The following is a 25,585-nucleotide window of genomic DNA, read 5'->3' on the forward strand; positions in this document are numbered from 1 at the left end:
TGTAAATACCGAAGTACAAATACAACCTGCCATGTTTCATGTCATTGAAATTAGTTCAGGTGCCAGTTGAGAAATGTATTTATCTATTGCCATATCTGTCTAAATACTAAACTGAAGTAGAAGTGTACACAACTTTGTCCCTCATTGGCATAGTTCACCTCATATATTTCCACCAATCAGTGAGCACAAACCTACCGCCCATCAAACCAGTGGCCAATCACAGAGAGACACTGTTCTTCATGAGGAAAATGAGGGCAGCTGGAACATGGAAAGTGAGCTGTGAATATAAGTCGGCAAAACTGTAGTATTATATAGTTTTTATAGTATTATATATAGTTTTATATCAGTTATATGTACTGCATATAGATTATTATCATTATAAATTAAACTAAGGAGGAATGTAATTCATTGTCTAGTATCTTTATTCTGCTTCTAGGCTCTTCAATCCCTCTCATGGAATATTACAGAGGCTGGCAAACGTTTGGTTATTAATGAACCCATGTGACCCGGTGGAAGGACTGCATGCTATTTCAAACTGACCTTTATGAGACAAGGGTTGCAACAATAGAGAGAGACAGACGCATTAGCACACAGTCACATGCACAAATACATAGAGTGTGGTATTTGCCAACACTATTCTCACTTCAGGTTTTCTTTTGGCCGAAATGTTTCATTACCCAACTTTTATAAATGCATGAAAACAGTACCAAATCTTTATGATTGTCAAATACGAAGCCATAACCAATGGTGAAGCAAAGCAAATCTTCATTACTGCCTAAGTAATGATAGATCTCAGTATTTTCAGTGAAGGTTTTGAGGTGATAATCGTTTAGAAATTATGCATAAATATAATGAAATGTAAGTGCAGATTATGCAATATGATACAGCATATTTATCTGAGATTTTAACAAAACATGATTTCTAACTGGTGCTTTTTAGCATCATTGAAATATTTGAAGTTTTTTTTTACCTTTATAGTAATTTAAGTAATTTTTGAAGTAATTTTGAGTTTTGTAATTTTTATTCGTTTTTGAAAATAGGTCTATACAGTTTTTTATTATCTTTTATTTCGTTTAAGTTTTGTTATTTTTGTACATTAAGTGAAACTAAATGAAAATTAAAAATGTTGCTTTTATTGCAGTTAACGTTTATTTTATTTCAAGTAACGAAAATGTTATTTTTTATTCCACCTCAGCCTAATAAAAAGTCACATCCAAATGCAGCTACTTTTGCATTTTTCCAGCCGTGACAAAGTCAAATCTAATTGGTGTAATTCTATTGCACATGAGCTTCACAAACAGCTGCTTTAACATTTAACTCTCTATGTTCATGTGTTCACCAAACGGCTAAAAATAGCCAGCTGGTCCAATAGTATTTTGCATCCATGTGGGTTATGATTTATTTATTCATTCCAGTTTATATGATTTGTAAAAACTAAAGTTCATTTGAATACCAAAATCACAGTGAAATCATGTGCTTTTAACACACATTTGATGGCTTGATGCCGTAATAGTAACTAGGGAGGTGAAGGTGCATGTGGAGCCATTACAGAGTAAATGCATTTGTGGCAAAAAGGTTACAGTGAAATGCAGCTCTGCACCTCGTGACCTTTGACCCTCCGCATCAGCGGCTTAGGAAGCAAATCAGAGAGCCTTCATTTCTCAGAATTCATCTTCACAGTCCTCCCACTGCAAACCACATCAACAAGACAAACCAAATGGGATATAATGACAACAATGGAGCAAACAGACACTTATGAGAACACCCAGTCCTTCCCTCTCAAAACCCCATACACTCACAAAGATGCCCAAATGCAGGCGCACTCTGTGAAATGAATGACCCCTCTCTGCTTGGTGTTCCTCTAATAGGATGTCTCTTAAGAGCTCAAAACAGGCTGTACTGAGGTCACAGGTCACCATTTTCCCATTGCTTACATCAAGGTGATGACAATAGGAGAGAGAACGTTCATTGTAACGGCGCGATAAGACTGTATTAGTTCATCACTCATACTGGCCACTCAAAGCAATCGAGACACTGTGGATTCCACATCACTGAAATGCTATAAAATATTCATAAAAGAAACTAATTAAAGGTGCATATTCAAGAGCAGGAGTTTCCATCTTGTTCGCCTTTTGTTAGCCGAACTGGTATGACCTAATGCATATGTACATATATGTATATTTGTATTTGATTGTACATTAATTTCTATCACAATCTCACAAATCAGTGGTGGGTGTAATGCATTACTAAGTAATTTTCCCCTTGAAAAATAATAAGGGATTAATCTTAATTTTTCTGTTATTTAATTAGCTACTTCTGGTTTAATTGCATTACATGCTGTTCAAAGTTATTTTAGTATCATTTACATATTATATTAGTAATATTAAATTTGTATACTTTCTGTATTCATTTTAGTTTTTAATATTTTATGTGCTCTTATTTTTAATCAAAATTTGCCATTTTTTATGAGCTTTAATTTATTTTGGTTTAAGATTTGAGATTAATTTATTTGTTTTTAGTTTTAGCAATTCTAGTAGTACAGCTTATTTCATTTCAGTTAGTTAATATTTATAATTATCATTTAAGTTTTTCTTCCAACATTTATAGTTAATTTTATCTTTATTTCAAATGACAAAAATTATTTTGAACAGTTTTAGTAAACAAACAAAGAGAGTCTGAGACCCCGTTCTACTGTATAATACGCCTTAATAAAAGTGTATTTGTATAAAAATAAGCTTATATATTTACACTACATATGAAATATGTATACAAATATTACCTAATATTAGGAATTTTTTTTATAATTCTAGATATGGCAAAACACTTTAATACACACAAATAACACAAACCAAAATTCTCATTCCAGAATATATATTTTTTAGTATTCAGTTACCTACTGAGAGAAAAAAAAGGTTTGAAAAACACAAGTCAAATAAAAATCAACAGATGTTTAGTGTGTGATTGATTTTACTTTAATATTCATACAGACATACAGTGACACTGGAGAAACCCAGTATCGTATGATCATTCAATAGTGCTTTCAGTGCTGATAAACACACCAGGAACTGTGGCGTTTATTGCAAGGGGTGAATGTGGAAAAAAATCTTTGTATTTGTGAAGTTACTCAGGATACAGTTGATAAAGGAGGAGTCTAGTAGTCCAGGAGACCCATCTTCCTCTTAAGGGACTCGGGCATCTCAGGGGGTGGTGGACGGGGCAGACGGAAGTACACCTTCACCGAGTCATAGATGAACCACTGTAGGGCGGTCAGCGTGCCAATCATAATGATTCGAGCAACAAGACCCTTCCACACACCTGTAGGAGAAAGAGAAGCCATATGAACTCTTGATTTATACACAGATTGAGACCGACAGTTTTTATTTAACTGTTACTCTGCTGTGCCATCCTGCTGACTTAACATGCTAACAATGAATTAACTCAGATAAAAGAGCAAAATAAAAATGATGAAAAAAAAAAATGAAACTGATGTGATCTAATGGGAATAAATCCAGGAACAACAGCCGCCTCTTTTGGTAATAAAGAGTATTACATCCATCTGCAACTTCAGTGAAATGGTGTTTCAATGTCTAAAGTTTTTTTTTTTTATGTAATAAAATAATAGCAATTCAAATCAGTATTTCATGTCCATGAATTTATTTATTGGTCTTGCTGGTCATTATGGCAAAATAAACCCCTCAGGTTTTGTTTTTGATCCACAGCTGTTGACTGGTGTGTGCTGTGTGTTTATGCAGAGACTCACCTACAGGTCCCAGTCTTTTCAGCACCTCAACAGCTGAACTGCCTCTCTCTTTGTTTAGTACAGACACCACAGAGTCCGCGGGATGGGACACCATAGCACAGAACACGCCAGCTGAGGAGAGACACACAGCAAAGCTAACATGCATCTATATCTTTCCATCTATGCAAAGTTGAGCCAGCACTCTTTGCAAAGACATGTCTAAAAGTTTATAACCTTGTATCTAAGGGCCCAAGCACTTACCAATATAACCGGCAACAAAGGTCACCACCAGCTGCTCAGGTTTGGAGCACTCGCTGCGGGGTTTTGGTACTACGTGCTTGTACAGCATCTCAACGGTTCGCTCGAAACAGGCAAACTTCATCATGGTGTAGGGGATCTGCCTCAGCCACAAGGGGAAAACACCTTTATAGAACCTGCACAGATGACAACATCAACAATCAGTTCTCCAGCACACAATATAGGTCTTCTGAAGGGGCCTCATGGGTAATGAAGTCAGTTTTGTTCTGTTTGTCAGCCTTAACCCTCTGGTGATGTTTTTTTTTATTATTTTTTTATTCATTGGAACGGTACAAAACTCAACAATTGGAGTTGTTGGCATTTGTTATATGAACACACACACACGCAAATGAAAATACAAAGCAATTTTTGGGTTATAATCTACATTTCAGCCACAATTAAATAATCTTTGATAATGTCTAAATATATATCCACATGCAAAACCCAATAAAAGTAATTAAATCTGAAAAAACGCCTGTATATCCTGAAAATTCAGCTTTGCATCACAAATGATAATTTAAAGTATAATAAATTGAAAACCAATTATTTTCAATTGTAATATATCACAATATTACATTTTTTTCTGTATTTTTGATCAAATAAATGCAGGCTTGATGAGCAGAAAAAACCTCTTTCAAAAACATTAAAAATAGTAATGTGTCCAAACTTTTGGCCTGTACTGTCCCTCTATCTCTATCTCTCTCTGTATATCTATCTATATCTATATGTATATGTATATGTATATCTATCTATATCTATCTATATCTATATATCTATATATATATATAGTACAGGCCAAAAGTTTGGACACATTACTATTTTTAATGTTTTTGAAAGAGGTTTCTTTCAATATATAATATATATATATATATATATATATATATATATATATATATATATATATATATATATATACACACACACACTCCATTTTAACTTAGTTTTAAATATTAAATATTTTTTATATATGTATTATTTTATAGAAATCATTATTATTATTATTATTATTAACTAAAACAAAACTATTAAAACCCATTTGTGTTCCTTGAAATAAAGCTGAAATAAAATAAAATATAAATATGACTTAAACTCAGTTTTCATAAACTGAAATAAGTTTAAAGGTGGGGTATGTGATTTGCAAAACGGCCAGCAGATTTTGAAAATACACAACTCAAATGGTCCTACCTTCTTTCCTTTACCTCCACCCATTCAAAGAACATGAGGGGGATGGGGGGAGGGGGGGATGGTAAGACCGTTTGATTGACGCACTTACTGTCCAATGATTCTAGGTGGTCTTGGAAATGATTGGCTGGAGTTTTTCGAGTCCTGCCCGTTCCACAGATGATTAAATTACTTAATTTTCATTTCAGTGCTTCTAACTCAGTGGCTGTAAGTGGATTAGGAATAGGATTTCAAGTGATTTTGAAAAAATGGCCAAAAAAGAGAATTACATACCCCACCTTTAAGGACTAAAATGACTAACTGCAAATAAATAAATATAACTAAAACTGAAACAAAAATAAATTAAACCTAAATAGCCATATTATATATATATATATATATATATATATATATATATATATATATATATATATATATATATGCACAACAAAGCGCATTACAAAAGTATTAAAAATGAAACTAAATTTAACATTAAAACTAAAAATATAATAATAAAAGCTAATTCAATATATTAATAAAACTCAAATAAAACTGATAGATATAAATGGTTCATAATTTAGAGAATAAATACTGTAAATACTAAAATATATGTGCTACATAAAAATATAGGTGTCTAGTACACCGAAACATTTTTACTCAGAAATTGCTAGTGAATTACACAATGACAAAGAATCAGCAAATAACACATTAAAGCATGAAATTGTGAAACAGTATTTTCTTGTAAAACATACTCCAACATACTCCTTTTTGTTTTATTTACAACCTGGAAAAAATTATTTGCACCAAGAAATCCCCTCAAAATACAAAATATTAAAGAATAAATATTACTGTATATAAATTATAGTACATACAATGTATGTCTCCAGTCTATTTTGACACAAGCGTGACCCTTAAGAGAGGAATAGCCGAGAGTTAAGGACCTACTCACGCGTTTATCCCCTCCTCAGCATGCATTTTGGGGGCGCACTCTCTCAGGGTGTTAGCATAGCCGGGCTGCGTCTGGATGCGCACTTTGCACGCTTCCATAGGAGCCAGTGCAATATCAGCGAAAAACTCAGCGCTGGCTGATGCGGCCAGATAAACGGACGTCCTCCACAAATAAGCATTCTCCTGTTTACCAGACCAAACCAAACGACAGCAGTTAGCTGTAGATCTATCACAAACAGATATGCAGAAATATGTTCAAATAACTATTTTGGAACGATCTTTGCAGAGCCAAATCAGCTCCCTTTCATTTTCTCTCTTATTTGTATCCCATATGTAGACTTACCTCTCCAAGCATGTCATTGTACAGCGACTTAAAGACTTCATAGAAACCAAACTTGCAAAGGCCTTGCATGGAATAACCAATGAATGTAGGAGCCCACCCTTTGCCCAGCCCTCTCACGCCATCCTCTCTCAAAGTGATTGAGAAACCAGTGAAGATGGACTTGTACTTAACAGGGTCCACCTGTTAGACAACATGAATAATGCATTAGTGAATGTCTGGCTGGGAAGCTGGTAACTTGTTTAGTTTTTAATGTTAAACGGTTAGTTCACCCAAAAATGAAAATTCTGTCAGTAATTACTCACCCTCATGTTGTTCCAACCGCGTAAGACCTTCGTTCATCTTCGGAACACAAATTAAGATATTTTTGATGAAATCTGAGAGCTGATCACTTCTCCATAGACTGCTAGGTGGCCCAAACTTGCTGGCCCAGAAAAGTTATTAAAGAGATCGTTAATATAGTCCAAGTGACTACAGTGGCTCAATCTTAAGTATATCAAGCGACGAGAATACTTTTTGTGCGCAAAAACAAACAAAAATAACGACTTTATTCCACTATTCATTTCCTTCTCTCTGGGCCTCGTAGTGTTTTTGTGCAGCGCGTCTGTGTTACACGTCACCACGTAGGCTCACTATTGGCCGACGCTGGTCATGTGTGTGACGCGCAGCGCAAAAACACTACGTGAACCAACTAGAGGCCCAGAGAGAAGGAAATGAATAGTGGAATAAAGGCGTTATTTTTGTTTGTTTTTGCGCACAAAAAGTATTCTCGTCGCTTGATATACTTAAGATTGAGCCACTGTAGTCACTTGGACTATATTAACGTTCTCTTTAATAGCTTTTCTGGGCCAGCAAGTTTGGGCCACCTAGCAGCCTATGGAGAAGTGATCAGCTCTCAGATTTCATCAAAAATATCTTAATTTGTGTTCCGAAGATGAACGAAGGTCTTACGCGGTTGGAACAACATGAGGGTGAGTAATTACTGACAGAATTTTCATTTTTGGGAGAAACTAACCCTTTAAATTACCTGTAAACGGCATTTAATGAGGTCGAGGGGCACGACTGCTGTGTGTGTGAGGCCACAGCTCAAAACCCCACCGAAACCGCAGAGGGCGTAATATTTATTTGACCCAAATTCACAGCTCACATCTGCATCTGAGGAAGGAAAACACTTGTCATTTGACATCACAACATTTCCCTTTAAATTTGATCACAAATATCAATACAGAATGGAAAATCAGAAGTCACACTCTTAAAAATAAAGCTTATTTTGGCATCTATGGTTCCATGAAGAACATTTAACATCCATGGAACCTTTCCATTTCACAAAAGGTGAATAAAGGTTCCAAAAGATTATTAAGATTGTTAAAATGTTCATAAAAATAAAGGTTCCAAAAGGTTGTTTTTTTGCCATAGAAGAACCATTTTTGGTTTCCCAAAGAACCTTTCTGTGAACAGTTCTTAAAATAAGTTTTTGTGTGTGTGTGTGTGTGTGTGTGTGTGTGTGTGTGTGTGTGTGTGTGTGAAGGACATTTGATCAATCTTAAGAATCTTTTTCTACTATGAAGAAACTTCTGTGTATTGAAAAGGTTCAATGGATGATTACAGTGAAGGGTGTGGATTTTGGAATAAACCCCTTCTTCAACGTATATGTAATGAGTGATTATAATTAAGGTATTAATCAATATTTTTCCTTCTAAATATCACACGAGTTGAATGACTTCTCTAGGCTTGTGAGATTTTTCTTTGTTATAGAAGTTACCAGTGTGATTACTGAAATGTTCTTTTCATGTATTCTCTAATGTCTATATTTGATATCTTGCTTGCTCATTTAGTCTGGCTTCCAGAAATGAAATATGGAAAGATGTTTTGTTTTGTTAAGAAATGTCTTCAACATGTGTCGATATATTCATCTGTTTTTCTAGGGAACTCTGACAGCAATGGTCACAGGGGTCATTAAAGTCTATAGTTTAAGGGACCATTTCTTTGTTAAAGCTTTACTATACTGCGTTAGACTAAAGTGTCCTCTCCTTGAGAGAAAAGAACGCATTATCTTGATGTTTTGAGACGACTCTCCTGTTTATAGTTAGAGCCTGGCCAAATACAACCTTGGAAAAGCTGTGTGTCAGTGTGTGTGTGTTAGTCTTTTTGGTTGCAGGTTAAGGAACCACTGGCATTATTGGAGATTGACTGAGTTGTATTTCGGGACATGCTGGCGCCCAGCAACCAAAATCTGAGACCTGGAAGGTCACGACGTGCCTAACTTCAGGGTCCGAGTGTCAGCTGCATAATCGATGGAGATATGATTCAGTCACATGTGTGTGGAAAATTACTACGTTTATCTATTTCTTAGCCAATGAGAATCCTTGAACCTGAAGCAAGGACGTAGCTTAGACCTTGTTGAAAGGGTATAACTGTGATCTTTGTAACTGTAAGCGGGGTGGCCTACAAACTTCATGCGAGTCTTGAAGCTGACTTCTGCTGATGAAACTGCAAACTATCTTCAGTAAATCTTTTCTTTAATTTATTATAACTCTGACTCCGGGTTTTCATTCATCATATCTGGTTCTTTGACTGTAAAACCCCTTACAACAGAGACATGGAAGCCATTACAGAAACTTTATTTTTAAGAGTGTTCTTCAAACTAAGAAAAATGATTATTTTAAGAACTCTTTATTGACAGAACCCGAAATGGTTCTTGAATTGCATTGCTGACAATTTAATGAGTTTGGAGGCCAAGTAAGCAAAATCAGATGCAGTTCAAGGTCCATCAAGCCTATAGTTCTAGATCATGAGAGTTCAAGACAAACTATGTCTGAATTGAGAATTAATTGTTCTTTTGAATCTGATCCAGTTCATAAAATCGGAATGCTTTATTCACAAATCGGATATTGTGCCTTTGTCATATTCAACTGGCTCAATGAACACCGTTGCTGCAGTTAACAGTGAATAACTGGGAAACAGTGCCTGTTTGTCACACTAAACTATTGCATGACTGCAAGAGACTTAGAATATAATTCACAAACCGTATTGTCTGCATTCACAATGATTTTGCATGCTTTTTGTCCTCATTCATTGTAATTGCATTGAAGAAAACAATCAGATTCAACACATTATTCAAAATGTGTCCCATGGAAGGAGGATGAAACGGGTATATGGTGATATAACTTTCATTTTGGGTTAACTATTCTTTTAACAGTCTTGAGAAAAAGTGCCTGGGAATTAGCAGGCAATCATGACAATTAAGTCTATTAGCCAGACGTGTAATCCTTGTGGAGCAAGTTAATTCTTTAAGAATGGAATGAAAAGCAGTCTGATAGAGTCCACTTTAAAAATAGCATAGTGTAATTTCACTGAGCTTTATCATTACATCCGCGACCCTTTTCAAATATCTTGCAACAAATAATAAATAAATAAAATCTTGGACAAAGCCTATTCAATATGTCTAATTCTGTTTGCAACTTATCCAGTTCAGAAGATAAAGAACAACAACTTCTTACCATTAGGAGCTGCTGCAGCAAGTCTGCGTTTTATCTGCCGGCTCTCTTGTTGCTGATCTTGTTTAATGGAGAAAAGAGGAGTCTGGAAAGGATTCGACCGTGCCAGCTGTGTTAAGGTGGTTGGGTACATTTTCACCAGGGGGTTTACTGGAAAAAACAGACAGGTGACAATCTTAAATCAAACAAAAGTTAGCTTTTTGTTGTTGCATACATTGCTGAGGAACAGTATTTATCTCTCATGTGAATATTTCAGAAAATTCATGTTAAAAAGAAACGGTACACTCACTTGTCGGTTGTGAAGAAACGGCGCCTCCTGGGTGCATCAGCAGCAGTCGGATCTGAGACATCAGATGACCTCAGACTAAATCACCCTGACCTTCTGTGACGTCACCACACTGAGACTTCACTGAGTTTCCCATTGGAAAGAGCTATGATGGGCCATTCTAGCATTCATTCAAACAAACAATCAAAAACAAAACTGCCAGTGTATTAAGTCATTGATGTAAATTTGCCTCCAACTAAATTTGTTACTGTTTAGAGACCCACTGCAAACTTGACCTCATGGTGTGAGCTCATTACGCACAGGAGTGCGTAGTGTAAGAAGATTAAACTATTCTATTCCTGGACCAGAGCATAGAGCCTTGCACACTTATCCTTACCTATTCAAGATCAAAGTGAGGTCAGAATTTCCAGTGCCTCTGTGAGGAACAGCAATGCACCGCAGAAAACCATAAAGACAACACATTTAGTAGAGGGAATGTCATCATTTAGGTCAAACATATAGACACACTTAAAAAATAAATAAATAAACAAGCCAACTGAAAATGTAGATATGAGGTAAAACGCTTTATTAAACCATATTCTGTCATTTACATAAAAAGTACCTGAACCCTCCCAGCTTTATCCCACAAATCCGCAGAACCTTAAATGTAAAATAAATACGTTTTTAAAGCAGAGTAAACAGCTTAATGATGGGCAGTTTACACATTGTCCAGTTCTACCAATGTAATATATCAGGATCTTACAATGTTTATTAACCCAAATTTGTTTTCGAAGACATACTTAAAAAAAAAAAATTTGTGTAAATATTCCATATTTTAGCAAACAAATATAAGCTTTTTGGATGCAAACTCTTTCAGTTGGTGTTACTGTTCCAAGTTAATTGCTGAAATATTATGCATTATTAAACCACATGGAATTCCAAGATCCTGAAATAACAAAACTGAAATGATTAAAATAATAAAAATAGTAAAATGAGCTTATCTTCCAGAATACATTGCAAAACAGTTTATTGAAAATATTTGTTTTTCGACAACATGTACATAAATACTACAGTAACGTTAAGATGGATACGGCACTTTTAAAGAGCTAGATGTGAAAATAAATGCAAAAATATTGTCACAAGTAGACACTAAATGTAGTTTACAAACAAAACAAGTGTATTTAGCTAACTCCTTCAGCCCTTCCGACTTATTTATGGACAGCACCATCATTAAAAAAAAAAAGACAAACAGACAAGACAAACATACAAAGGCAAAAAAAACGTGATTTTTAAAATTAAAACCAAGATTCATTCCTCTAAAACAGTTCATCTCAAAGAGGGCATGAAAATAATGCAAAATCTGTGAGATTCTGTCTTTGTATGAATATATAAAGATCGCAGGTAAAAGTCCACGGCTGCTGAATCAACAAAGGGAGGTACTGGCTGAGTATGATAAAGAGGGCAAAGACTTGGTTGAACCGCATGACGTTCATTTGCTAGTGCTATCAACAGCCCCGCTCTGCTTGAAGAGTCCAACCTCATTAGTCTCCATGGCCTGGTAGACAAAGAACAGGAATCCGGCGAGCGCGCTCAGCAGCACAAGCTGCACCCACACCGGCAGGCTGCGCCGTGCTCTGGTCTTCACAGCAGGGGGCGCCGCAGGCCTGGATGCCGCTAGAGGGACGGCGGACACGCGTGGAACTGATCGGGTCTCTGTGTAGGAAGAGGAGCTGGTTTCTCTGAACTCTGTGAGACGGAGACGGGATTCGTCCAGCCATGTCTCACTCAGGGGCCGGCCAGCTGCTCCTCTGATTGGTCGGCGACAGGTGGCACTAGAAACACATTTGAAAAATATACTTAATTTGAGATAGATTCTCAAAAAAAAGAAAAAAAAAAAAAGAAAAGGGAATATTAAAAAAAAGTTTACATATTTACTAAAAACAAAAGGCAATAATGCTAAAATACAAGACAAAATGCAAAAACACTTTCCCCCCATAATTTTTTAGATTTATATATTTTTTGCAGTGCAGAATCTTTCACTCTGTGAGACTTCTGTTTTTTTGTGTGTAGACAATTTAGGACTTCCAAAAAATTTACAGTTTTATGGGTCAATAACATGCATTTTGTTTAGATTCATTATTTTACTAAACATCTTTTAAAAATATATTTTTATGACTAGGTGAGTTTGGTTTAGGTTAAATGTCATGAAATAAAAGCCTTATGTTTATGAATTTAATAATTGAGCTTACGCTCACATTTATTCATGTCTAAGGGGCAAAAAATGCTTAAATGTTATGAAATGTATGAGATCGAGTAAATGACAGAATTTTCATTTTTGGGTGAATATCCCTTTAAGAAAAAAAAAAAAAAAAGAAAAAAAGATATAAAAATGTTGTATTAAGTTAGAAAGCAAGAAGAAATGGTCAGTTCATTTAATGTCAATTTAATTCTTAAGAATGTTTTGTGAATCCGGCCCCTGGTGTTTGTTCAGTGCGAATGCCTGAAACAACTTCCCCTCCATACCTGATTCCAGTGGGAGTACTGAGGTTTTCATTGGGAAAGATCTCTTTCAGCAGATCTCTCTCTACCGTCCTCGGGGTCTTATCAATGGCTGACACCTTTTCCACCTGCGCACAAAGACAAGAGCCACAATGATGTGAACACTGAGGTGGGAAATCATAAATCCTAAAGCGAACACCATAAATCCTTGCACGTGCTGCAATTTCTGAAGATCCATGTTTTCAGCTTTCATTTTATAAACAAAAGAAAGAAAAACATTACATAACACCACAACCACGTATGACCCAAGGTAAACAAGTGTGTGAATCCCACTAAGTTTCCTCATCACCATTATACACCTGTGGAGACACACCATAGAGCTCATGAAGTTACCGTCTCCTTCTTTGGTGTCTCCGTCTGGCTGCTATCAAGTCCTCGGACAGAAGTGACTTGGGAGAGGAAAGGGGTGATTTTGGACTGTCTTGTCTTGGGCTGGGTCTCTGGTGAGCCACAGCTCCCCTGATAAACCAACAATGTAAATGATGGCTTTAAACTTTAGTGATGACCCTGATAACTAGAAAATGATGTAACATTTTAACTAAAACCTAATACACTCTTAAGAAAAATAAAGGTTCCAAAAGGGGCATTTTGCAGCAATTTTGAGTTCCACAAAGAACCTTTCGGTCACTAGTTCTAAAAAGAACCATTTTTTCTTAGCGTGAAGAACTATTTTCCACTATAAAGAACCTTTTGTCAAATGGAAAGTTACCATGGAACCATCAATGTCAATAAAGAATCTTTATTTTTAAGAGTGTACCATGTCATTAACAAATGAACAACTATCAACAGCAAACCTGGGAAAGGTCAAACGAGACACAAAGAGAGTCCTCTGGAGCCACACGGGAGTCCCTAAAAGAGAGCGAGTGTGATGGGAAAACCTCTCTTTGGCCATTGCAGGAAAGTGAAAGATGGCACCTCATGTCTGTCAAGGGTTTGGAAGGTTTGTTCTGACTCAAATGAGGCCTTGAGTCCTTCGATACGGAGACAGATTTGACTTCCTGAGCCTTCAGAGAAGAAAAACTCATGAGCCACTACAATGAATGTTTAATACATGTATAAACTATCCTTGAATAGCTGAGATGTACCACAGGAGCTCGGCTCGCAGGTCTACAGCTCAGGGTGTCCTGCATACCCTGGTCGTCAACCTGAGATTACGAAAATTTAAATTAAGACACTTTATGGTGCATAAATATGCCTTGATTTAGAGCTGAAAGCATTAACTAAAGATGGAAGTGCGTGTATCATCACCTCAACGCAAGCAGTGTTAAGAAGGGAAACAAGCGGCTCTCGATTGGACTGTCTAACCGGAGTGGAAGTGATGTCAGCGGTATTCTCATCAAACTACAGAGAAATCACAAGAGACATTTGAGCGATGCATTAACAGTGATGCTCTCATAGTCAAGTTGAGAGACATGGAAGATTTAGGAAAGAGACAGTTGGCACCTTGTAAACTGGACTAACACCATGTAAACTGGATACGGTGGACTGGTAAAAAGAGTTGTGATGTTTTAGTGATTCTGACCAGTCAGTCGCAGACATGGAGGACCGCTTTGAGGGTTTAGGCTCTTTTGGCACTGCCTTTAATATGACATAATAAAAAAACACTATAGCATTAGAATATGACCTGCTACCTCATGTTTATGTGTGAGGTTTCTTCAGGACCTACCAAAGGATGTGCTTTTATCCTCACCAGAGGCACAGACACCTCCTTCAAATCCTATGAGACATGCGATTTCCAAACAAACAGATGAAAAAGTATACTTCCAAAAAGTATATCAAAATATACTTCCAATGGTTCATTCTTACTGTGCATTTCTATGTCCCATTCACGTATTGCTTAATACACCGGATACAATTTAAAAAAGTATTTTTACATTTAAAAAAAAGAAAAGGAAAAAAGAAATTATACAAAAAAAAATATATATATATATTTTTTTTTTTCTCTTTTAATTTCAAAATTAAGTGAACATGATTGTGAATTTTAAATGATTTTGTGATTTTCTTTGGCCATGTATAGGGTTGCTTTAATTTTAACATGAAAAACTGGGAATTTTAAAATATTCGTATTATTTTAAATGACACGGCTCAAACAAATCAGTTTTTTTGGGAATGTGGTTTTAAATGAGAAATATGGGGGAAAGCCCATAAATATATAACCACCTACACTTTCTATTCTGCTTTTATTGCCAGGTATCCCTTCACTTAACAAAAGCCATGATCATCCAGGAAGTGACATCAATTTTAGGGAGATTCTGTGAGACTTTAATAAAAAAATTCACACGTTTTCTTTGACAATGGCTTAAGTATCAAAATATTGATAATTATATACAAATTAACATTACCTAATATTGACACCTCAGTCTTCCACGAAGCAATGGCTAATATTAGCTTCCAGATGGATTGTAGCCGGTTTTCAACATGGGGTAAATAATTAGCTTCTAATTAATAAAATGTAAGTGCCTGAGGTTGACCAGAGCACGTTTCAGAAAATAGATTCATAGAAATACTTCCTTAATGCAAAACAAGCATTTTTTTTTAATGTTTAAGTTCAAAAGATACTGCATGACAAGGATGACCCTGATAACACAACCATTTAGAAACATTAACAATTTCACAGAGAACTTCAATAGTTTGGTTTTTCATATCAAACTAAAGTTTTCAAAAAGGGTTTTTAAGGAGAAAGACACCTTGTCAGTGGCGGGAGGCTTGTTCAAATCAGACCGAAACAAGCGGACTGGTGCGCTGCGTCGCTTCAGAGATTCGGTCTTAGAAGAGAGCTGTGATGTCCTGTCTGTAAGCAAAGGTCTGGGCTCTTTTCTTGTTACCTTTAATAGGAGGATAGAAGCGGGTTTTTGAGATCAGACTAATAATTTAGACCAGGGGTGCCCAATCCTGCTCCTGCCAATCGACTGTCATGCACAGTTCATCTCCAACCCTAATCAAACACACCTGAAGCAACCAATTAAGGTCTTTAGGATCACTTGAAAATTAAAGGCAGGTGTGTTTGATTAGGGTTGGAGATGAACTGTGCAGGACAGTCGATCGGCAGGAGCAGGATTGGGCACCCCTGATTTAGACCAAGAATGGGACACTTTCGGTCCTGGAGGATTTAGCTCCAAACCTGATATAAACACCTGTCTGTAGCTTTCTAGTAATCCTGAAGACATTAGGTGTTGATTAGCCTATTGATTAGCTTGTTCAGGTGTGTTTGATTAGGGTTAAAACTATACTCTGCAGGACAGTGGCCCTCAAGGACCAAAGTTTCCCATCCCTGATCGTGTCATGGCCACCTACCACATGTCCTGTTCTCCTCCTGTCTTGCGAAACAGGGAAGTACTCTGCAGATGAGAGCTCAGAGTTCTCCTGAAAACACCAGACAATGACACAAACCTTGCTTACAATTGAGTCACAAAGTATGTTACGGCCTCGGTTCATTTGTGAAACAAATATAAGGCTCAACCAAACACTGTTCACCCATGTGCAAACCAAAACACGCCTTGTACAGATCCCAAAAGTTACCACACCCTGAAACCAGGTGATGTACATTAATAACAAAACCACAGATTGAGTTACGGTGTCGTCGCTGGCGGGAACCATCTGATCCAGCCTGTGAGAAGATCTCTTCAGCTTTCTCTTAATATTCAAAACCGGCCAATCTTCCTCCTGCTTATCCTCCTCATCCTCCTATGCGTCAAACAGCAAAATATCTAGAACTTTCCATAGAGAAGCAAATGGCTTATCTGATCTCCACAGGAGGCATGACAACATTTAAATGTGGAGCGGTCATGTGACCACCTGAAGTAGGTCAGATTTCTTTTACAGCAGGTGGTGCTGCTGAACTTTGAACAGATAATGGTGGGAAAATATGCAGGTGGGAACATCACATGGGGAAAAACTGTTTGTATTAGAGACAAAAGAACTGATTCTTTACACCAATGTGAGATAGCATGCGCTGCTTGAACTGCCTAAACAGCTTTTATGTGAGCAAAGTAGTAAGAAGTCTTTGAAGAGAGTATCCTCCTCGCTAGTCGTTTACAAGTGACCTAAACAAAGATCTTCGAGTTTACACAGAGATGTAAGACCGAGTAAAATCACAGGAATGAGAAACCAAGTGTGTCCGGAGGAAAGGAGGGAATACAACAATAAAAGAGGATTAAAGTCTGGGCCAAGTCCAAGCTAAAGTAAAAAAAGAAAAAGCAAGGGATACAAGACAGTGGGGGGTTCTAACTGTAATTGAAATCATGTGAACCATCATATCTTCAGTCTTTTGCTTAACTTATGAAAGATGAGATATTTTTGGCTGGGCTGATTGATCAGCTGATATTAGACCATTTTGAGGTTATCAACCTTAGATTAACTGTGCTTGCTTATCTGAAGTGGTACTTTGTCTGTCAATTTTAAAAAACAACCACCATGGATGGATAATAAACTTATTGGCTCTCAAATATTATATTATATAAATGACTGTGTGTGAACTGGCATTCACAACCCATTTTACTTCTGTAATGCGACGCATTTCCAAATGAAATAGAAACAATAATTAAAAGGATGGGTGAGACATTATTTTATATATAGGGGTTTGCTCAGATATGAAAAGTAAAGAGAGTTTTTATGTTTCTGAAAGACGCCTCTTTTGCTCACCAAGGCTGCATTTATTTGATCAGAAATACAGTAACAGTGTTTCTGCAGGTTTTATAAAGGCAAACTTCACGACTTTTTAAAAGATCAAGTTAAGAGAATTTAAGGAATAAATTGAAGGGAACACCATGTCAATATATTCTCTAAATGTAAATGTACAAGGAGAAACACAATGAGTTATATTAGCAACACTTCAAAGTTTGGAAATACAACTTACAACAGTTATCCATTATTTTTTAATTTATTTTACAAAACAGTAGCTTGAAAACCTCTGCTCCCAATCACAAGATTCTGGCAATCACTTTTACTGTACCACCTGATCACACTGCAAAAAAGTGATGTTCTTCCTCATTATTTTTGTCTTCCAGTGCAAATGTCTAAATATCCTTAAATCAAGATGCATTTACTGGAGATACTAAATGCCAAAATTCTTGAGTAAAAAAAAAGTCTTGTTTTCTGTGAAATTGATCAAAATGCAATGAATCTATGAAAAAAAGAACAAATTTAACCAAGTCAAAGGGACGTTTTCATAACTCATTGACATTTGTTCTTGTTTTAAGAATAAACTCACTTCATTTTTTTGCATTTCAGGTGCATTAAGCAACTTTTTCATGTTAAAAATACCCGTTTTCTAACCCATACATGCTTAAACAATTGGCTGATGGGCTGAATGAGCCCTTCTCTGATCACTGAGATTGTCTCTATAATCCTGTAAAGTAAAATAAATAAGAGGGATTCGGGCCGGAATTTTAGACTGGGCGTGACGTCATGCGCGTTCACGGCACGCTCACCTGGCTGTCTGGCAGGTTTGTGTATTCGCCGCCATTCTCCGTAGAAGATGGATTCTAAGAGACCGGCTTGTAGTTCATTTCAAACACCAACGCAAACTCCACGTAAGATAAAAAAAAGAAAACTTTTGTCCGTGAGCGTGCACACTTCTGGCTGCAGTTTCGCTTGCCGCCAGAGGGGGCATAGTTCTGCAAAAACTCAGAGACTTGCGCAATGCACCTTTAAATGCGTGTTGATTTAAAGACATTTAGATAAGGCCATTTAAGGCCTTATTTTGAGTATGGGCAAATTAAGGCTTTATCAGGCCTTTTTGAGACCCGCAGAAACCCTATTTTTATACATTTCAAAATGAAATGTATTCTTGCAATGGCAAAGCTTTTCAGCAACCATTACTCCAGTCTTCAGTGCAACATGATCCTTCAGAAATCAACGCATGATCAAACATAATGCACAGGTTTTGCCCTCACCCTGTTATGCTGACTACTGCGTGTCCTGCTGGTCACCGGCGTTTTCCCTCGGCTCCTGACTGGTCTCTCCACAACTGGGATGGGTTCGACCTCCACCTCCGGTTCAGGTTCGGGCACAAACACAGGGGCTGGAGCTACGGTTTCTGACAAACAGGCAAGAGAGCATTTTGATGCATTAATTTCTATAAGAACATGGTTAAATAAAGGGATGTGATTGACTGTTACCTTCCTCCTTGTCGCTGTACTGGTCTGAGTCTGTGTTGCCATTCTGGCCACCGTCTGTCTGTGATGTTTCTAAAGGAAGACCCACAGCTTCAGGAGGACCCTGATCCAGCAGCTTCTGAAGCCTCTTCTCGTACACCTTACGAGTGGACGCTGATGTGAAGACATTGTTTAGTGTTGATGTCAAAGCAGTAATAAGACAAACATCATGGCTGAAATATATCGTTTCATTTAGAGGCGGATTCAAATGGAAATTTCTTTGTTGTCATAAAAAAAGTACTGTTTTATTTGTAACAAGCAGTGAGAAAGGCTGCTGCTTTATCTAAGAGCTTTCCAACATCCATTTAAGGACACTATTCAAGCCAGAATTGCAAAAACATGCAAAGCTGGATGCCTGGTGAAACGGCTGATTTACTGATAGCCTTGCACAACACCACGAGACAATTCGGATTATTACAGAGACTAAAAGCTTTGTTTAGGTGCTGGTTTTGTGCTGAAAGACGAGACAAGATTTTTGTGCATACCGCATTTCAGATTTCATGAGATTTTTCATTATAAAATCTATTTCAGGGGGTATTCCACATTCTCCTTCATGTAACATGAAAAAAAAAGATATTTCATGCCTCATGCATGCATGTTTCCATTTCATTGTAATCTATCGCCACATTTATTTCATTATATATTTGCTTATTATTAAATCCCTCCATAAATTTGGGCTAGTCATTGTTTAAATAAATCTAAAATTAAAAACATTTTAAATGTACAAATACACACATATAAAACAACATATCCCATCACATAAATGCCCCATTTATTAGTCACTTTTAAACCAAAATGTTCCCCAAGGTGTTTTTGCAGTTTTAGGGAATATAAAGTCAGTTTTCCTTGGGTTCACACAGACGATAACAGGATAACATTAACTTTTTTCAAAAACATTGCCAACCAGAATTAATTGAATTAATTAATTAAAATAAAATTGTAGCCATATATGTATTGTTTTATTAATTTGTGTATGTTGTGTTTTATGTCTTTAACAAATAGCTAGCACTTGGTTTGATATTTTGTTATCCAATACAATTGTGTCCAAATACTTTTTAAGGTCAACGTATGATCTAAAGAAACATACAATATCTCTAAATATTTACTCTTCACTGCATAATTTGAGTTTAAATCTCAAAAGCGGCTTACCAACAATGGGTCCAGCATTCAGGCCATACTTCAGCAACAGGTCTTTCAAACCCTCATTGCTCAATTCAGTGACATCAACATCCTCTGGACGAACTTTGTCCGTTTTTCTGGTGGCTTTCTGTGAAGAAAAGAGTCACGTTATACATCATGCGGGTTTTCATTTGCAATTTAGAAGTCACATTTTTCATGAATGCACATTGCAGAGCTGTAATAAAACATGTTAAGATGACATCGTACCGTAAAGTATTTGAACTTGAAGAACAGGTGTCTGAATACACCCGACAGGCTCTTGATTATACACTGGAGCAAGACAGGAGAGAATATATTGTCCTGCCTGCTCTGTAGGGCTGTACCGGCGAGCCAGACAACCGCAAAAATATATATAAATACAAATAAATAAAAATTAAGGTTGCAGTTTACGTGGGTATTGGGAAATTAATTAAGTACAAAGCTTTGTTTGCAAAGGAAAAAACTGTTTAGAAACTAAATGTTATTTCACCAATAAGGAAACTGAAATCTTGACGAATGAGGATTAGCCTACATGAGGCCAAAAATTCGGTTTAAAGGGATAGTTCAACCAAAAATAAATTCTGTCATCATTTACACACCCTCATACTGTTCCAAACCAAAAAAGACTTTTGTTCATCTTTGCAACACAAATGAAGATCTTTTGAATAAAATCTGAGTGATTTCTGTCCCTCCGTTTACAGCTACGCAACTACCACTTTGACACTTCAAAAAGTTCATAAAGAGATCGTAATAACTAATTTTACTAAGTTACACATTTTCTGAAGCGACACGATCGCTTCATATGATGAACAGATTTAATTTAGGCTTTTATCCACATATAAACATTTATCAGCGAACATAAACAGAAGCTCAACCAAACCTGATTGACGCACGAGAACAAACCTCATTGGTTCTTGCGGAAGCTCAAACGTGCTGCGTAACACACGAGAATGAACCTCATTGGTTCTCAGACGTCAAGCGAACATGCTTGAGCTTCCGTTTACCATAACTGGTGTGCGAGTTGATGAATGTTTATATGTGAATAAAGTTTATTGGCCAATTTTACTGGGCACACCGTGAAAGAAATATCTTGCCTCTTGTTTTTCAGTCTTCATCTTTCCTCATATTTCATTTTAACACAGTTCGTAGTATTCATTAGGTAAGATACTCAAGTTTATATGTACAGTATAGCGCATTTTACCACGCCAGTAATTCAGTTTCAATTTCCTGGGGCAAAGCAACATGAGTTTCTTGGATTAAGATTGCTCTTTCAAACTTTTATTATCTTTGGAATATCGGGAGAAATTTGAACAAATTAAAAGACAAGAGACAGGGCTGCTAATTTTCCCAGAAAAAAAAACGATTGCACGATTTGAATGAATGGTGTGGTGGCAAGAAACTATCCGATGTGTTATTTTGGCAACAGGTCTAGCATTCTGCATGCTTTAAATCAGACACAGAGATGAACCAAAAAAAAAAAAAAAAAGAAGAAGCCACCGTCACAGCTCCACTGCTCTGACACTTAAATTAGTTTAAAAGAAAATGTGAGGACATTCTTTACATTCCCCAGCCCATAACAACACACTATACACTATTACTACACCTGAAACAGCTCAGAGGCAACTATGTAAGTTTAAAAACAGTGTGCCTAGCATGCGACTGCAGGAGTTTAATTTGGATAAACCAGTAAGGTTAAATTAAGCAATGAAATTGTGGAAATGAAAGCAATGAAAGTAAAAAAAAAAAAAAAAATTCCAATGCTTATGCAAAGTGCCACAGTGATAGTGCCATTAGTCTGAAGGCATAAACGCAAACTTTCAGACATTGTGGGACAAAGCAAGAACAATGCAAATCCAGCCACATTCCCTGGAGTCGAGCCCTGCTCCACAAACGCAACCATGTGACCGAGGAGAAATGGTGAAAACAGTGAAGTGGAGAAGGAGAGAATGTATTACGAGGGGCAGGAGGAGATCATGAAGGCGTATGAGCTTCAGTGAGGGGCCTTCACCAGGGCTGATCTGGAACACTGCCGACTCAAACTTTCAGAAATCACAGCATTCCAGCAGGAGGGAGAAAAAAAAGAAAAAAAAAAAAAAGAAAAAAAAACTTTCCTCAGTCCACAGACAACACCCTCAAAACTTAGTTTTTGGAGAACGTCAGACTCAGCATGTGCCTGTGAACAACATGGGTTTGATACAGATTTTTTATTTTTTTAGATTTAAATTAATATTGTGTAACAAAAACATTTTTAATTATTTTAATTCTAAAGCTTTTTCCTTTTCTGACATTTTATGGTTCATGGTTTGAGAAGTTTTATGGGCCGTTGCAAAGCTGTTTATTCAATCTGGGAAGTGTCTTTCTACAGAAGCGATTCCAGATTAGGCAGTTCAGTTTCAACGGCAGAAAAGGTGTTTCCAGGGAGGAAAGATGGCCTAAAAACTTGCTCAAACAGAGCCTGGGAGCGAAGAAACGCTGGACCGGTCTCGTTGAGCAATCTACTATCATTGCACTATAGTGCTCTTTATATCTAAATATATAACTATGTGCGAGAGAGAGACCCAGCATGCAGGAGAGAGAGTGAATCAACTGTTTCAGTTTCAATTTATTTCCAAAAAGGCAGTTAATGTGAACTGCCGGTTCACTAGAATCACTGGTAAAACAGAAGTGCCGCACTACCTGCACAAACACGGGGATGAGCAATGTTTTTTCTTAACTGGTTATAGTCAGGTAAACAACACATCGTAGTGTTACGTCACCGTTCGATCCTCAAGCCTGTGGAAACATGCGGCCGGTTCGCAACAGACTCCAGTTCGCCAGGCCGAGAACGGGCTCCAGAACACAAACCATTCTGGTGGAAAAGGGGTATGAGAGACCTATAATGTTAATGTCATTTCTCTGGAAATTTGTAATAATGAGGCATGATGTTGCTGGTTACCCACAATTTGCCCAATTGTGGCTTTCGCAGCACAGCTTGTAAACCAGTTTTATTTGAACACAAAAAACATGACCAACTCTGGTCAAAAAAACTCACAATTCATTGAAGAGGTCAACCATAAAATCAAACATCCATGGTCCACAACTTGTGTGTGTGTGTCATGCGTTTCTGAAAATTACTATCTGAGAGACAGCAACTTCAAAGAAGAATGCAAAGCACTCACACATCTGGCAGCCAAAGCACAAATTCCACTTCACAAGAAAGTATTTCCTCAATAAAGGGACCAAACCCACAATGAAAACAGCCTTGTGCTGCTCTCGAAATATTATACAACTTTCGGACCTGTACCCTCCTGGTACCTTCCTGCTCAATCTGGCATTTTCAAAATGGGGTTCGAAGGCGCAAAGGAGTGCTAGAGGGTTTAATGTAAAATTGTTTAAAAATCAATGATATAAATAGGATTAAAGTAACTAAAAAAGGGTCCCTTGCACAAAGTTTGGGAGTCTGCAGTATCTCAAATACTGAAAACCCCTGATTTAAGCGATTTGTTTACCAACTTGCAATAGTAGTTCATACCTGATAAATATGGACTCTGTTAATGACAGGGAAACAGTAATATTTCACAATGACAGGCCGCACTACCTCATTCACTGGCACTGGAATACAGAGAGGAGCCTCAAACATCTCTGCTATAACAAAAGGACTCTATGGAGATGTCTGGGTGGAGTGTTGAGGTAATCGAGTTGGCTGAATAACCAGAACTAACTTGACACTTATAGTATACATCCACTATGGAAAGTGTCTTCTTACTCTTAATAATGGCCCATACCTGATATAAATAACTGGTAAGCATTAAACAATTCTAGCGCACACGGTTCATGTTATGGGTTTATTAAATAGCTGTGGGTATTAAAATTTAGTAAGTAACACGGGGGGGGGAGAGAAACACTCCCACTTCTCTATGAACCACCAGGTGTGTTTCATCACCGTAACATTTTTCAAAAATGCCAATAACCAACAGCAACATTATCAGGTTTAGACACAGATAAAAAGAAGTCTAAGATCCGTGTCCATTTTCTATTAAACTACTATGGGATGCCATTTTCCACATTAGGAATCTTTACTGAAGTGTTCATTCAAGCCGGGATCTTTACTTTTTCTGACGGACACGCCTAAAACAGATGTGTAACTGAGATAACATATAGCAGTGCAATAATTCCAGGACGTTATAATTTCTGTAATTCATGTTTTGTTTTGTTTAGTTTTTTTACGGATAGCGGCGTGGATTTTAAACACGTGAAACTAATCCATTGAATCTGACTGACACATTTAAGCGGGAAACTGTCGCCCGGTAGTGATAGGAAGTCCGAATCGGTTCTTTCGAACAGCTAGTTTCAAAATCCGGTTTTAAAAATGCTTCGTTTATAGCACTGCGTAATTCCATAGTGTCCGACGTTCCAAACGTTCTATTCTTTCAAATAAAGTGATAAACACATCTTGCTAACGTTACGCGTTCTTATTTAAAAAAAAAAAAAATTATATTTTAAGGGCGTTTATTGTCATTCCATGACCACCAGTTAGGTTTCTCACTGCTATACGTTTCAGATCATAATTTGGATTTTAAACACTCAACCCTCGGCTGAAACTATTGCATGTTTTAATAAAATTCTATTCATTTAAACCAACTATATTTAGTAAGTGTGATAAAACTGAGACAGTCCTTTCGTAACAACATCGTTCAGACCGGTTTTGTGATCTAACGTTAGCTCAACTGATTCACAGAAATGATCCAACTCAAAATAACGATTCGCTCACGAACCGGACACCATTGGTAAAAGTTCGCCATGCCGGTTTGTTTTCATTTGCATGTGCAAACACCACCGTTATGACATTTATTTACTCTGATAATTCTAAACTCAGAACTTTACTCCCAACAAACACACTTTTAGAAAATGCACGTCTTGATAGCACTAATACAAATCAATACCATCAGTTCAATTTGATGCATTTTACATGCAAAGCAAGTCAACAGCCAAAACAAAGCAAGCTTCTCCAAACCCACCCTGCCAGAGCGGCTCCTGTTGGAGATCACGGGGGCTGGAGGCAGATCCTCGTCGCTGGAGAAGACATCTGGAGAGCCGCTGCTCTTTTTGTTTTGCGCGGTCAGATTCTTCAAGTAGAGCTGCACGTAAACGTCCTTCCTCTGGTCGCCATTCGGCAAAGCCACATTATGGGCCAACAGCGCACTTTTAAGCTTATCTTTAGTGAGCACAGACGGGTCTTCCAGAAATTCCGACATGTCTGTTGGCTTGAGCAGGACACTATCGCTGGCTGAGACTGATTTCTTATATGGGATCAGTGACCATCTTAGGAGAGAGACCCCTATTGGATGCGTTCCGCAGAAAGAAGCGCTCTGATTGGTAGATAGATCATTTAAACTCACTGGTGATAAATAGACGAGTTGAACCACTTGTTTATAGGAGATTCACCTACTAACTTACGAAAAATGTAATTAGCATGTAAAATAAATA

The 25,585-nt window shown here is 37.1% G+C and overlaps 2 protein-coding genes across 7 annotated transcripts; both read right to left on the reverse strand.

Annotated features, from left to right (window-relative positions):
• Positions 1 to 2,909: 2,909 nt before the first annotated feature.
• On the reverse strand, positions 2,910 to 10,145 carry slc25a3a (solute carrier family 25 member 3a). Its single transcript, XM_082168147.1, has 7 exons — positions 9,986 to 10,145; positions 7,513 to 7,640; positions 6,489 to 6,668; positions 6,147 to 6,328; positions 4,001 to 4,173; positions 3,761 to 3,871; positions 2,910 to 3,315 (listed from the first exon to the last, which is right to left on the reverse strand). The coding sequence occupies exons 1-7, from the start codon at positions 10,113 to 10,115 to the stop codon at positions 3,152 to 3,154; spliced, it is 1,068 nt and encodes a 355-aa protein (XP_082024273.1). The 5' UTR covers positions 10,116 to 10,145; the 3' UTR covers positions 2,910 to 3,151.
• A 1,112-nt stretch (positions 10,146 to 11,257) lies between these two features.
• On the reverse strand, positions 11,258 to 25,436 carry tmpoa (thymopoietin a). 6 transcript variants are annotated; one of them, XM_082168131.1, is made up of 15 exons: positions 25,117 to 25,434; positions 20,111 to 20,228; positions 18,926 to 19,075; positions 18,701 to 18,843; positions 16,380 to 16,481; positions 16,101 to 16,169; positions 15,494 to 15,631; positions 14,473 to 14,523; positions 14,250 to 14,384; positions 14,055 to 14,147; positions 13,892 to 13,951; positions 13,601 to 13,810; positions 13,140 to 13,265; positions 12,771 to 12,874; positions 11,258 to 12,079 (listed from the first exon to the last, which is right to left on the reverse strand). In XM_082168131.1, the coding sequence occupies exons 1-15, from the start codon at positions 25,351 to 25,353 to the stop codon at positions 11,737 to 11,739; spliced, it is 2,079 nt and encodes a 692-aa protein (XP_082024257.1). In that variant the 5' UTR covers positions 25,354 to 25,434; the 3' UTR covers positions 11,258 to 11,736. The 6 variants fall into 6 exon arrangements, with proteins under 6 accessions (XP_082024257.1, XP_082024254.1, XP_082024255.1 ...); XM_082168128.1 differs by lacking the exon at positions 14,473 to 14,523 and having other exon boundaries at positions 25,117 to 25,436; XM_082168129.1 differs by lacking the exon at positions 16,380 to 16,481 and having other exon boundaries at positions 25,117 to 25,435.
• Positions 25,437 to 25,585: the final 149 nt, after the last annotated feature.

This window comes from Leuciscus leuciscus (assembly GCF_965113295.1).
Source record: "Leuciscus leuciscus genome assembly, chromosome: 4".
Lineage (NCBI taxonomy): Eukaryota > Metazoa > Chordata > Actinopteri > Cypriniformes > Leuciscidae > Leuciscus > Leuciscus leuciscus.